Source organism: Ixodes scapularis, unplaced genomic scaffold, assembly GCF_016920785.2.
Source record: "Ixodes scapularis isolate PalLabHiFi unplaced genomic scaffold, ASM1692078v2 PGA_scaffold44__24_contigs__length_19508400, whole genome shotgun sequence".
In the NCBI taxonomy this organism is placed as follows: domain Eukaryota; kingdom Metazoa; phylum Arthropoda; class Arachnida; order Ixodida; family Ixodidae; genus Ixodes; species Ixodes scapularis.
In genome coordinates, this window is record NW_024609873.1 from 2518237 (window position 1) to 2531800 (window position 13564).

The following is a 13564-nucleotide window of genomic DNA, read 5'->3' on the forward strand; positions in this document are numbered from 1 at the left end:
AAGCTCATTGCTGTTTGAGGCAAGAACGGGTGTTCTGCGAACCAGAACATACAGAGTGAAGTACCAGGAAATTGATACAGTGTGCACTGCTTGTGGAGAGGAGGACGAGACGGCTGAGCACTTGATACTCTACTGTAAAGGGCTTCACCCTATGCCTACCGAAGACAACATAGATTTAATAAAGTCATTGGGTTTTAGAGACAGCGAAGGGAGAGTGGATTTCAAGACTGTAGAGATTACCAAGCAAAGATTAAGTGAATGGTGGCAGAAATCGAGAGAAAACTAGGTATTTTCTTATCCACTGATGGCAAGGGGGTTTCATAGCCTCACTTTCTTTGCACTGCGAAGTGAATATAGATTTCACATTTAAATATTCTAAGCTTAAATGGTAAAACAAAATGGCTAGGTGGCGTAAGCTACCGCCCGATCCAAAGGGCTCAGCCGTATTCATCCATCCATCCATCCTGAGTCGGACGGACGCGGTCGACGCGGTAGAGAAGGGTCGCCATCGCCCAAGTTGGCGTCGTCATGAAAATGTCCAAACTACAGCTGCGCTTCTTTGGACCTTACTATAAACACACCATGGTGGCGGCGATGAACTTCGAGGATGGAAAGATGCAGTTCAGCGATCGGAGGGCACCCAGGAAAGACCGGATGGAAGAAAACGCCGCGGAGAGCACAAGGGCGAAAATGGCGGGAGGTCTACCTCGAAAATGTTCGACTGTTGTGACAGAGTATGCAAGGTGGGAGCGCTACCGCATCCTATCAGGACTTCACCTGCGCAACGCGGGATCACGGGTGAGCACCTTTCTTCACGCGATGGGGAGAGAAGCTGAGGACGTCTTCACTAACAGACGCCATGGAGCGGCCAATCTTCCTTCATCTCACGAATACTACCTCTGAAAAAGCGATTCAACCGTCGCAAGCAAGTGGCTAAACCCGGAGCGTGTACGTCACCGAACCTATTATTTAGTTTCATTCGCCAAGTTTTTGACAATAAAGTCTTGTCAACCTTCCATTTTGAGCCGTGTTTCATTGTTGCTGGAGTTGGTACCAGCGGTAACTGGGACCAACTCCAACTTGGACCAGTTGTAACTGGGACCAATTCCAGCTGGGACCAACTCCAACTGCGACCAGTTGGACGACTCCAACTGGGACCAGTTGCAACTGGGAATTGTTCCCTAAACCAGTTGCAACTGGGACCAATTGGTCCCAGTTGAAAATTTTCGCCTGGGAGTTTATTCTATTCCTGACCCCCTGCATGTTTATGAACCCTATGTTAAGTTGTTTCTTTTTCCTATTCCTGCGAGGCTTCTCCCACACTCCCAAACCCTCCTTCCCGGGTCTACATTTGGACCCTGATTTACACCGGCGCCCTGAATGGAACCCCGGAAGCGGGGTTCAATATTTTGTTTCCCATTACCAACCTAACTAAATAATTAAACCCTGTAGATAGTGTTTGATTTAAATTTGAACAGAGGTTTTTTAAAGATGACACGTTAACAGGTTTGAGTTTGCTGTTTTAGTCGCTGGCCAGTCTCGAGCGGCGGCGGTGTCATACTGATCCCGTCAAATACGCAGGTCTTGCTGCAGTTCTAAACTCTGTGTTTTTTTTGTTTTTTTTTTTGAGCTAGTTAGTGAGAAAAAGCGTCATACCAAGAAGAAACCGGGGCTTGAAGTAGCGTTCAGTAACGCTCGGCAGATCGCTGGAGATGCGCTGACCTAGTCGTAGTGACACTTCGCTCGGTAACAATGACTGAGTAGCCATGATTTTGGTTGATTTTTGAGGTTTCCTTGCGAATTAGACAAACTCAATCATCCAAACACATTTTCAAACGAAGCGACCAAATAAAACGCGAAAAGATGGCGAGAATAGCGTTGGCAACTGCTAAAACAATTCCGCCAAACGCGTTATTCTATTCTAATTTTTTTCTTCTTATCATATTCTAAGCGTAAAACTTTTTAGATACAAGTGCGCTTGAATTTAGTGCAGCTTCGCACTAACTTATTTGAAGTTTCCATTAATTTAAAGACTTCTTCCAAAATCAAAGCGTCCCATCGCGGCGAAATACCACGCAGTGCACTCTGGGAACTAGTTGGCCACTCAGTTTCGGTTTCGGTTGAGCAGCTTCATTTCAGCCGTGACAGAATGCGCTGTTTGCGTTTTCGATTATCTGACATTTCACGACTGTACAATACACTGATTCTCGAGCGATACAAAACGAAGACTGGGGAACTCTCCTTGATTCCCGAAACACCGGATATTGTGCCTGCGTATAACACGAACTCATCTCTGTTACGTCACGGCGCGGTGGTGGGGCGTCGGTCGCACTTCCGGTCTGGGGCTGTGGCAATACCACCTAGAAGACAAGGCCTGCGCATGACGTTTCGTTAGTAGATCCCCCACCCGCCCCAAGCGGCAAACACCCCGAAGCTTGACGAGAGTAGGGGCCGCGTCGCAACTACGTCGCATTCACTTGCGGCCGCAGCTGTGTGCGTGACTGCTGAGCGCGAGCTGATAGCAAGCTTCCAGTGCATTTGCGACGTGCACGCGAACGCTCCCTCGGCCAGGAGCGCGAGCTAGCACGCACTCCTGGCTTTGAGACGCGCATTTCTAGCGCGCGCGCTCGTTCTGCGGTAGAACGCTTCGAAGCAGCTACCCGAGGTATAAACAGCGCCCTCGAAAATGGCGTCCAGTGTCAGCGTCCAGCGTCCAACGAAGGGCTTTTCAGCCCTTCGCGCAGCAGTAAGGCAATTTCGCTCATGCATTTGACGCTCCACGTGAACGTCTAACTTCATCGTATGCTATTTGCAAGAGACATTCGGCGTGAGCATCTGTTTCATTATCTGTTACACAAACCACTGAAGCAGGCGATGGAGCAGACGATGTAGCAGACGATGTAGCAGACGATGTTGCTCATCCGGGCTAGCTAGGGGGCGCTGAGGGGATCTACTAGTGATGACGTTTAGAGGAGGAAACGCGCAGGCCTTGTGTTCTAGGTGGTATTGGCTGTGGGCAGAAGTCCCCAAGCCACACGTGTATTCCTGCGTTGTTTTGAAAGGAACCAGACAAAAACCTGCCTTCTCGTCAAAACGCCGCGACTGGGGCCGTACCAAAAGTGTCGAGAAAGGTTTGAAGGTCAGTTTTCACGTGCTTGGTTCGTCCGAGAATCTGGATATTAGCCGTGAAAAGGGAAAAGCAGACGCCGTCGGACCACGATTGCTTTGGCGGGAAGCACTTTGAGTTGAATTCACAGATACTTGTGGTCATCAGATTTATTTGTTTTGTTCCAACATGAACGCCAGAAAACCGTCAAGTTGCACGGACCACCTGCGGACTACGTTCAGTGCGTCTTCAAGTTCAAACGGCCGCCCGATCGTTCGAACTGTCGTCTGCTCTTTCAAACGTTCCTGCTTGTCGTCTGCTCTCTTAGACGACGCCGGCTCATAGATTAAATGTTGGCCCGGTACTTGCTATACGAAGTAAGTGCAGGCCTCAAAAGACTTAAGTTTGAAGGTTGGTAAGCAGGCTCGGTGTAAACAGTAAATACAAGGAGATGTTCCCAGCTAAAAATTATCATTAGATCCAATTGGAATTCTAACTGGTTTTAATTGGAACCAATCGGTTTTAGTGGGTTCCAATTGGAAGTACACTGGCCAATGGGTCTCACCAGTTGGAAAAAATTTTCCAGTTGGAAACTTAATGGGTTTCAAATGGTTCCCGTTGGTTCCCATTACAGTGACCTATTGGTTGTCCGAAAACCTAACTGGTACCAATTGGAAATTGTAATTGGAATCTAATGAGAATTTTCGACTGGGTTGATCATTGTTACGAGTGACCATCACTGACTTGCTATGCCTAAATGACTTGGTCCGATTCTGCTTGCGATTTTCAGTATCGACGGCGACCATCTCAGTTACGGTTCACGCTTTTGCAGCCCGAGTGGCGTCGCGACTAAAAATTGCGAGCGAAATCTCATCTTGCGAATCAGGCTTTAGCGTACACATCGCGACACTGTTAGCGCGAACACGACATCGGCGCATTTTCGCATTTTACTTTTAATATTAGTGAGTACGAAATGTTATCGCTTACAATACAGAACAAAATGAGCTCTTTCCGTACCAATAATAACTTGAATGGCATCCCTTGGTTTCAAAAAGAAAAACTGGAAAAACCGGCGATCGCTTGTTCGCACTTACAGTGTCGCGCTCTGTACATACTGCGGCGTCCACGCGGAATGAAGCGCCAGATGTCACATTATTCACGCGAAGTTTTGCGGTGTAACGAGCCTCGATAATTTCGCTGACGCCGCTCAAGTAGTCAGACATCGTCAGGAAGACGTAGAATCAGCGATTCGAACGCGAAAAAGAGCAGGGGGACTCACACCGACGCCGACAACATCGAATTTCCATGGTTTGTTTATACACGACGGCGAGCTTCTTGCCCACACCCCATCGCGCAAGCGCGGCGCCGGTGGCGTCCGCTAGGGGTGCTCTGGTCTGTTTGTAAACATGAGTTGGTGTATACGAGTTAGTGATGCAAAACTATCGATAAATTGACTATCGATACTATCGATAGTTTTTCCAAAACTATCGATAGTGTCCCAGAATATCGATAGTCGACTATCGATAGTACTATCGATAGTTTTTCGATAGTCGACTATCGATAGTACTATCGATAGTTTTTCGATAGTCGACTATCGATAGTTTTTCAATAGTCGACTATCGATAGTACTATCGATAGTTTTTCGATAGTCGACTATCGATAGTACTATCGATAGTTTTTCTATAGTCGACTATCGATGGTTCTTTACTATACTGGCGACTAACGACACTATCGCTAGTGCTATCGATAGTCTTGCACCACTATAGTCCGTTACAACTGAAGAAGGTAGGTCGAGGGTAAGATGGGTCGGGGAGGAGGAAGCAGACGGAACGCTAAAGAGAGGAGGAGGTTTCCCCCTCTCTTCTCCAGCGGTTCGTCTGCTTCCTCCTCCCCGGCCCGTCTTGCCCTCGCCCTACCGCTCGCCTCCCCCTTCTTCTTTTTTCGCCCAAACCCCCATCTTCGTCATCACTGAAAACTGAACCAAAGTTGGGATGGTAAGTGCCTGGGCTAGTTGGTGCCCCGTTTGAAAAAAAAATTAAAGTGATAAATAGACAAGAGGGAGCGACGCAAACTACTAGTGTCGCAAAACTATCCATAGTAAACTGTCGATAGTACTATTGATAGGTTTACGATAGTCGACTGTCGATAGTTTTCCGATAGTCGATTAACGATAGTTTTCTGATAGTCGACTATCGATAGTTTTTCGATAGTTTTTCGATAGTCGACTATCAGTACTATCGATAGTTTTTCGATAGTGGACTATCGATAGTACTATCGATAGTTTTCCGATAGTCGACTATCGATAGTTTTTCGATAGTCGGCTATCAGTACTATCGATAGTTTTTCGATAGTACTATCGATAGTTTTCTGATAGTCGACTATCGATAGTTTTTCGATAGTCGACTATCAGTACTATCGATAGTTTTTCGATAGTCGACTATCGATAGTTTTTCGATAGTCGACTATCGATAGTACTAAAGATAGTTTTTCGATAGTCGACTATCGATAGTACTATCGATAGTTTTTCAATAGTCGACTATCAGTAGTACTATCGATAGTTTTTCGATAGTCGATTAACGATAGTTTTCTGATAGTCGACTATCGATAGTTTTTCGATAGTCGACTATCGATAGTTTTTCTATAGTCGACTATCGATAGTACTAAAGATAGTTTTTCGATAGTCGACTATTGATAGTTTTCCGATAGTCGACTATCGATAGTACTATCGATAGTTTTTCAATAGTCGACTATCGATAGTACTATCGATAGTTTTCCGATAGTCGATTAACGATAGTTTTCTGATAGTCGACTATCGATAGTTTTTCAATAGTCGACTATCGATAGTACTATCGATAGTTTTCCGATAGTCGATTAACGATAGTTTTCTGATAGTCGACTATCGATAGTTTTTCGATAGTCGACTATCAGTACTATCGATAGTTTTTCGATAGTCGACTATCGATAGTACTATCGATAGTTTTCCGATAGTCGACTATCGATAGTTTTTCGATAGTCGACTATAAGTACTATCGATAGTTTTTCGATAGTACTATCGATAGTTTTCTGATAGTCGACTATCGATAGTTTTTCGATAGTCGACTATCAGTACTATCGATAGTTTTTCGATAGTCGACTATCGATAGTTTTTCGATAGTCGACTATCGATAGTACTAAAGATAGTTTTTCGATAGTCGACTATCGATAGTTTTTCGATAGTCGACTATCGATAGTACTATCGATAGTTTTTCGATAGTCGACTATCGATAGTACTATCGATAGTTTTTCGATAGTCGACTATCGATAGTACTATCGATAGTTTTTCGATAGTCGACTATCGATAGTACTATCGATAGTTCTTCGATAGTCGACTATCGATAGTACTATCGATAGTTTTTCGATAGTCGACTATCGATAGTACTATCGATAGTTTTTCGATAGTCGACTATCGATAGTACTATCGATAGTTCTTCGATAGTCGACTATCGATAGTACTATCGATAGTTCTTCGATAGTCGACTATCGATAGTACTATCGATAGTTTTTCGATAGTCGACTATCGATAGTTTTTCGATAGTCGACTATCAGTACTATCGATAGTTTTTCGATAGTCGACTATCAGTACTATCGATAGTTTTTCGATAGTCGACTATCGATAGTTTTTCGATAGTCGACTATCGATAGTACTAAAGATAGTTTTTCGATAGTCGACTATCGATAGTTTTTCGATAGTCGACTATCGATAGTACTATCGATAGTTTTTCAATAGTCGACAATCGATAGTACTATCGATAGTTTTTCGATAGTCGACTATCGATAGTACTATCGATAGTTTTTCGATAGTCGACTATCGATAGTACTATCGATAGTTCTTCGATAGTCGACTATCGATAGTTTTTCGATAGTCGACTATCGATAGTACTATCGATAGTTTTTCGATAGTCGACTATCGATAGTACTATCGATAGTTTTTCGATAGTCGACTATCGATAGTATTATCGATAGTTTTTCAATAGTCGACTATCGATAGTACTATCGATAGTTCTTCGATAGTCGACTATCGATAGTACTATCGATAGTTTTTCGATAGTCGACTATCGATAGTACTATCGATAGTTTTTCGATAGTCGACTATCGATAGTACTATCGATAGTTCTTCGATAGTCGACTATCGATAGTACTATCGATAGTTTTTCGATAGTCGACTATCGATAGTTTTTCGATAGTCGACTATCAGTACTATCGATAGTTTTTCGATAGTCGACTATCGATAGTTTTTCGATAGTCGACTATCGATAGTACTAAAGATAGTTTTTCGATAGTCGACTATCGATAGTTTTTTGATAGTCGACTATCGATAGTACTATCGATAGTCGACTATCGATAGTTTTTCGATAGTCGACTATCGATAGTTTTTCGATAGTCGACTATCGATAGTACTATCGATAGTTTTTCGATAGTCGACTATCGATAGTACTAGCGATAGTTCTTCGATAGTCGACTATCGATAGTACTATCGATAGTTTTTCGATAGTCGACTATCGATAGTACTATCGATAGTTTTTCGATAGTCGACTATCGATAGTACTATCGATAGTTTTTCGATAGTCGACTATCGATAGTACTATCGATAGTTCTTCGATAGTCGACTATCGATAGTTTTTCGATAGTCGACTATCGATAGTACTAAAGATAGTTTTTCGATAGTCGACTATCGATAGTTTTTCGATAGTCGACTATCGATAGTACTATCGATAGTTTTTCAATAGTCGACAATCGATAGTACTATCGATAGTTTTTCGATAGTCGACTATCGATAGTACTATCGATAGTTTTTCGATAGTCGACTATCGATAGTACTATCGATAGTTCTTCGATAGTCGACTATCGATAGTACTATCGATAGTTTTTCGATAGTCGACTATCGATAGTACTATCGATAGTTTTTCGATAGTCGACTATCGATAGTATTATCGATAGTTTTTCAATAGTCGACTATCGATAGTACTATCGATAGTTCTTCGATAGTCGACTATCGATAGTACTATCGATAGTTTTTCGATAGTCGACTATCGATAGTACTATCGATAGTTTTTCGATAGTCGACTATCGATAGTTTTTCAATAGTCGACTATCGATAGTACTATCGATAGTTTTTCGATAGTCGACTATCGATAGTACTATCGATAGTTCTTCGATAGTCGACTATCGATAGTACTATCGATAGTTTTTCGATAGTCGACTATCGATAGTACTATCGATAGTTTTTCGATAGTCGACTATCGATAGTACTATCGATAGTTTTTCGATAGTCGACTATCGATAGTATTATCGATAGTTTTTAATAGTCGACTATCGATAGTACTATCGATAGTTTTTCGATAGTCGACTATCGATAGTACTATCGATAGTTTTTCGATAGTCGACTATCGATAGTACTATCGATAGTTCTTCGATAGTCGACTATCGATAGTACTATCGATAGTTTTTCGATAGTCGACTATCGATAGTTTTTCGATAGTCGACTATCAGTACTATCGATAGTTTTTCGATAGTCGACTATCGATAGTTTTTCGATAGTCGACTATCGATAGTACTAAAGATAGTTTTTCGATAGTCGACTATCGATAGTTTTTCGATAGTCGACTATCGATAGTACTATCGATAGTCGACTATCGATAATACTATCGATAGTTTTTCGATAGTCGACTATCGATAGTTTTTCGATAGTCGACTATCGATAGTACTATCGATAGTTTTTCGATAGTCGACTATCGATAGTACTATCGATAGTTCTTCGATAGTCGACTATCGATAGTACTATCGATAGTTTTTCGATAGTCGACTATCGATAGTACTATCGATAGTTTTTCGATAGTCGACTATCGATAGTACTATCGATAGTTTTTCGATAGTCGACTATCGATAGTACTATCGATAGTTCTTCGATAGTCGACTATCGATAGTACTATCGATAGTTTTTCGATAGTCGACTATCGATAGTTTTTCGATAGTCGACTATCAGTACTATCGATAGTTTTTCGATAGTCGACTATCGATAGTTTTTCGATAGTCGACTATCGATAGTACTAAAGATAGTTTTTCGATAGTCGACTATCGATAGTTTTTCGATAGTCGACTATCGATAGTACTATCGATAGTTTTTCGATAGTCGACAATCGATAGTACTATCGATAGTTTTTCGATAGTCGACTATCGATAGTACTATCGATAGTTTTTCGATAGTCGACTATCGATAGTACTATCGATAGTTCTTCGATAGTCGACTATCGATAGTACTATCGATAGTTTTTCGATAGTCGACTATCGATAGTACTATCGATAGTTTTTCGATAGTCGACTATCGATAGTATTATCGATAGTTTTTCGATAGTCGACTATCGATAGTACTATCGATAGTTCTTCGATAGTCGACTATCGATAGTACTATCGATAGTTTTTCGATAGTCGACTATCGATAGTACTATCGATAGTTTTTCGATAGTCGACTATCGATAGTACTATCGATAGTTCTTCGATAGTCGACTATCGATAGTACTATCGATAGTTTTTCGATAGTCGACTATCGATAGTTTTTCGATAGTCGACTATCAGTACTATCGATAGTTTTTCGATAGTCGACTATCGATAGTTTTTCGATAGTCGACTATCGATAGTACTAAAGATAGTTTTTCGATAGTCGACTATCGATAGTTTTTCGATAGTCGACTATCGATAGTACTATCGATAGTTTTTCAATAGTCGACAATCGATAGTACTATCGATAGTTTTTCGATAGTCGACTATCGATAGTACTATCGATAGTTTTTCGATAGTCGACTATCGATAGTACTATCGATAGTTCTTCGATAGTCGACTATCGATAGTACTATCGATAGTTTTTCGATAGTCGACTATCGATAGTCGACTATCGATAGTATTATCGATAGTTTTTCAATAGTCGACTATCGATAGTACTATCGATAGTTTTTCGATAGTCGACTATCGATAGTACTATCGATAGTTTTTCGATAGTCGACTATCGATAGTACTATCGATAGTTTTTCGATAGTCGACTATCGATAGTTTTTCGATAGTCGACTATCGATAGTACTATCGATAGTTTTTCAATAGTCGACTATCGATAGTACTATCGATAGTTTTTCAATAGTCGACTATCGATAGTACTATCGATAGTTTTTCGATAGTCGACTATCGATAGTTTTTCGATAGTCGACTATCGATAGTACTATCGATAGTTTTTTTCACTATCGATAGTCAGATTTCTGGCGACAATCGATACTATCGATAGTACTATCGATAGTTTTGCATTACTAATACGAGTTCGTTTCACGGCACTCGTGCCCACGCGTGCCCACCCGCAGCGTGGAGCGGGTTCGTTTCAGCCGGCACTCCACGATGATAAAGACGGTTGTTTTTTTTTAAAGAGGAGGGGAAGTAGATACGCTTCAGTGCAATACAGATTAACGCATAATGCTGGATTATCCGTTGCAACCTAAGAACGAAGGGCGAGGGTAAGACGGGCCGGGGAGGAGGATGCAGACGGATCCTTCTCTCTTTAGCGTTCCGTCTGCATCCTCCTCCCCGGCCCGTCTTACCCTCGCCCTTCGTTCTTAGGTTGCAACGGACTATTGGGGAGGAGATCGAACAGTCACGCCTCGAGCGGCACGCTTCAGCTGTGGGGCAACAAACCGAATTTTCTTGTTAGTTTTTGATCAGCGATATCGAAGATGGCGATTCGAAGGCCAGCATTGGTCAGAGCGAAGCGCTCGTGTCCAGGCCGTGCATGACGAGGTTCAATTTCTTTGTTATGCTGTGTTAGTAAACACAGGGCTGTGGGGACAACAACCTCGATAAAGCGCCCCCTATAGTTCGATCTCCTGCCCAATAGGGATGTCGCGAAGCACCCTAGGTTTGGTTTCGAAAGGTTTCAATATTTTCAAACCGAACTGAGGTTGGAAATCGAAAGATTTCGATATTTTCATACCGGCCGAGATTCGAATTCGAAAAATTCGCAACCTTCGAACACCCTGGATTTTTGAATTGGAAACGTTCGAAGCTTTCGTGGTTTCTAAAAGTTGGGGTTTGAAAATTTTGAATATTTTTTTTTTACTTGAGGTTCGAGAAATGCGAAGATTTCGAACCTTCAAACTTGAAAGTTGAGGGGTTCGAAAATTTTGAATTTCTTGGGATCTGAAGTTCGAAACATTCGAAGATTTCGAATTTCTTTGAATCTGAAGTTCGAAAAATTCGAAGATTTCGATTTTTCCTTGGATCTGCAATTTGAAAACTTCGAACACTTCACCTTTTTAGAGATATAAAGTTCGAAAACTCGAAGATTTCGAATTTATTTCTACATAAAGCTCGAAAAGTTCGAAGGTTCCGATTCTTTTTTAGGGCTAAATTCGAGAAAAACTTCGAAGATTTCGATTTTCTTTCAGGTCCAAGTTTTCAAAGTTCGAAGTCCGATTTTTATGTTCCTCCACCCCCCGGTTTCAGCTTCAAATAACGTTTTTACGCCTCACTGTTTTCACGAAATCAGGTTTGGAAAAATTTGGATCTGATATTTAGACTGCGCGAAGTTGGTCAGGCAATTAAACGAGACGACGAGTGTCCCGGATTTCCTGGAATATTTGCTAGTGCAGAGTGACGTGTGACCCGGGGGGGGGGAAGGTGGTTTAACGTGCATCACGCAGTAGTGATCACACGAACGCACTGTTTTACGACACACATCCAGTTCGAAACGGCCAGGGGCGGGCAGGAGGTTGAGGCTCAGGAAAACCTTGAAGCGTCCTGGCAAACTACCTTCCTACCCCCTAGAACGATGGTACGCTGGTAGTAATCCGATCGAACGCCGCCCGAGTGACGCTGGCATATAGTAAGTTTAGTTTGTAATTGTTCTGGAAGGTTTATTTTCCGGGACGGATGAAGCGCGGAGCAAGAAGCACAGATGCCGACACAACTCGAGGTCGAGGAGCGTTCTACCATACCACTGGCGTCGAAGAGGAAAAACGGGAGGAGGGGGGGGGGGGGGGGGGGGAAGGGGTAGCCTCCAGCCCCCCCCCCCCTCCAGATATTACGGGGAAAGAGGGCGTAGTCGAGCTTATTTTAATCTGAAATTATTTATGCATATGTATAGCTACTGTTGCTCTTCACTGCTTAAAAGATCGCGTAGATGGTCATTGTCGGAAACTCGTTGTCAAAGGGCACTACTTGTCTCATGCTTAGTGGTTCGGAAGTTCACAGCTATATCTTTTCGACCTAAATAACTGGGTCAATAATAAAAAAAAAATATTAAACATAATAATGAATACGGAAATGAATAGCTGAAAAAAGAATAGACCGCATCTCCACGTGGTGATTGATGTTACTTGGGGCGAAGCTCTGGTGGTGCTGATGATATTGATTTTGTTCATAGATAATGCTAATAATGCTCATCTTTTTTTTTTTTTTTACGCTTTGCAGCAGCTTCTCGTGCCCTGGTCTCCGGAGCAGCTTGCTGTCTGCGTAAACGCTGAGGCGCAACATGCCGAACTTTTCGTTCGTTTTCATCCACGTCAGAAAGAGAATGTGTGGTATGGAACGTGGTTATATACGCATTTGAGCATTTGACCGCAGCACCCTCTCGTCTATAAACGTTGAGCCAATGCATGCAAAGTTTAACACGATTATATACGCATTTGACCGCAGCACCCTCTCCTGTATAGACGTTGAGCGGCTACAAGCAACGTTTCATCCATGACATCCCCAGCTCTTGAGTTACTACCACATCTCAGAGCCCCCTACTCGTCCCGCGGTCGTGGCCGAGTGGTTAAGGCGACTAGAAATTCATTGGAGTCTCCCCGCACACGTTCGAATCCTGTCGACTGCGTAAACATTGTTTTTTTTTTTTTTTGTAGCAGTAGCAGTAGTATTTGTTCGCGCTCGTGAGCGCAGGTGTCACAGAAGGCGTGTTGCCCGCGCACCAAGTGCCTGTGAGGCTTGACTTGATGTGACAAAACGCAGGCTTGAGGCAAACCAAACATCTTCCGGGCTTGGATTAACCAAATATTCATTATGCTTCGCCAGTACTAAAATATTTTCTTAAAACTGAGCCCAGAGGGCAAAACTCGAGTGGCGAGGTTCGTATTTGACAGACCTGCAAGCAGTGCATTCGGTCGCTACGCGATGCCGCACCGAAGGTACCAATGGAAACCGAAGCTTAGTGGATAACCGGTACAGAGAGTTTTGCCGCGCGCCTCACCACCAGGAACGCTTCAAGTTCTCAAAATGTTCACAAATCTATATTCTCCCGCTAGCCTCAATTTGAGATTGTGGCTCTTTTTTCACAAAGTTTCGTTAGTCCTTTGAAGTGAGTACATAAATTTTCTTCTCAGCTTGTCCCACTATGATTTCCTCCTGAGATTAGGGTGACCACCCGTCCCGCGACTCGCGGGACTG

General features: G+C 42.6%; 1 protein-coding gene across 1 annotated transcript in view; it reads right to left on the reverse strand.

The window, feature by feature from the left end:
• Positions 1-1880, reverse strand: part of LOC121837508 (protein Abitram-like) — a 101861-nt gene extending 99981 nt beyond the window's left edge. The window contains exon 1 of the mRNA XM_042293109.1: positions 1657-1880. Within this exon, the coding sequence (XP_042149043.1) occupies positions 1657-1768 (112 nt within the window). The 5' untranslated portion in view covers positions 1769-1880. The remainder of the gene's footprint in view (positions 1-1656) is intronic.
• Positions 1881-13564: the final 11684 nt, after the last annotated feature.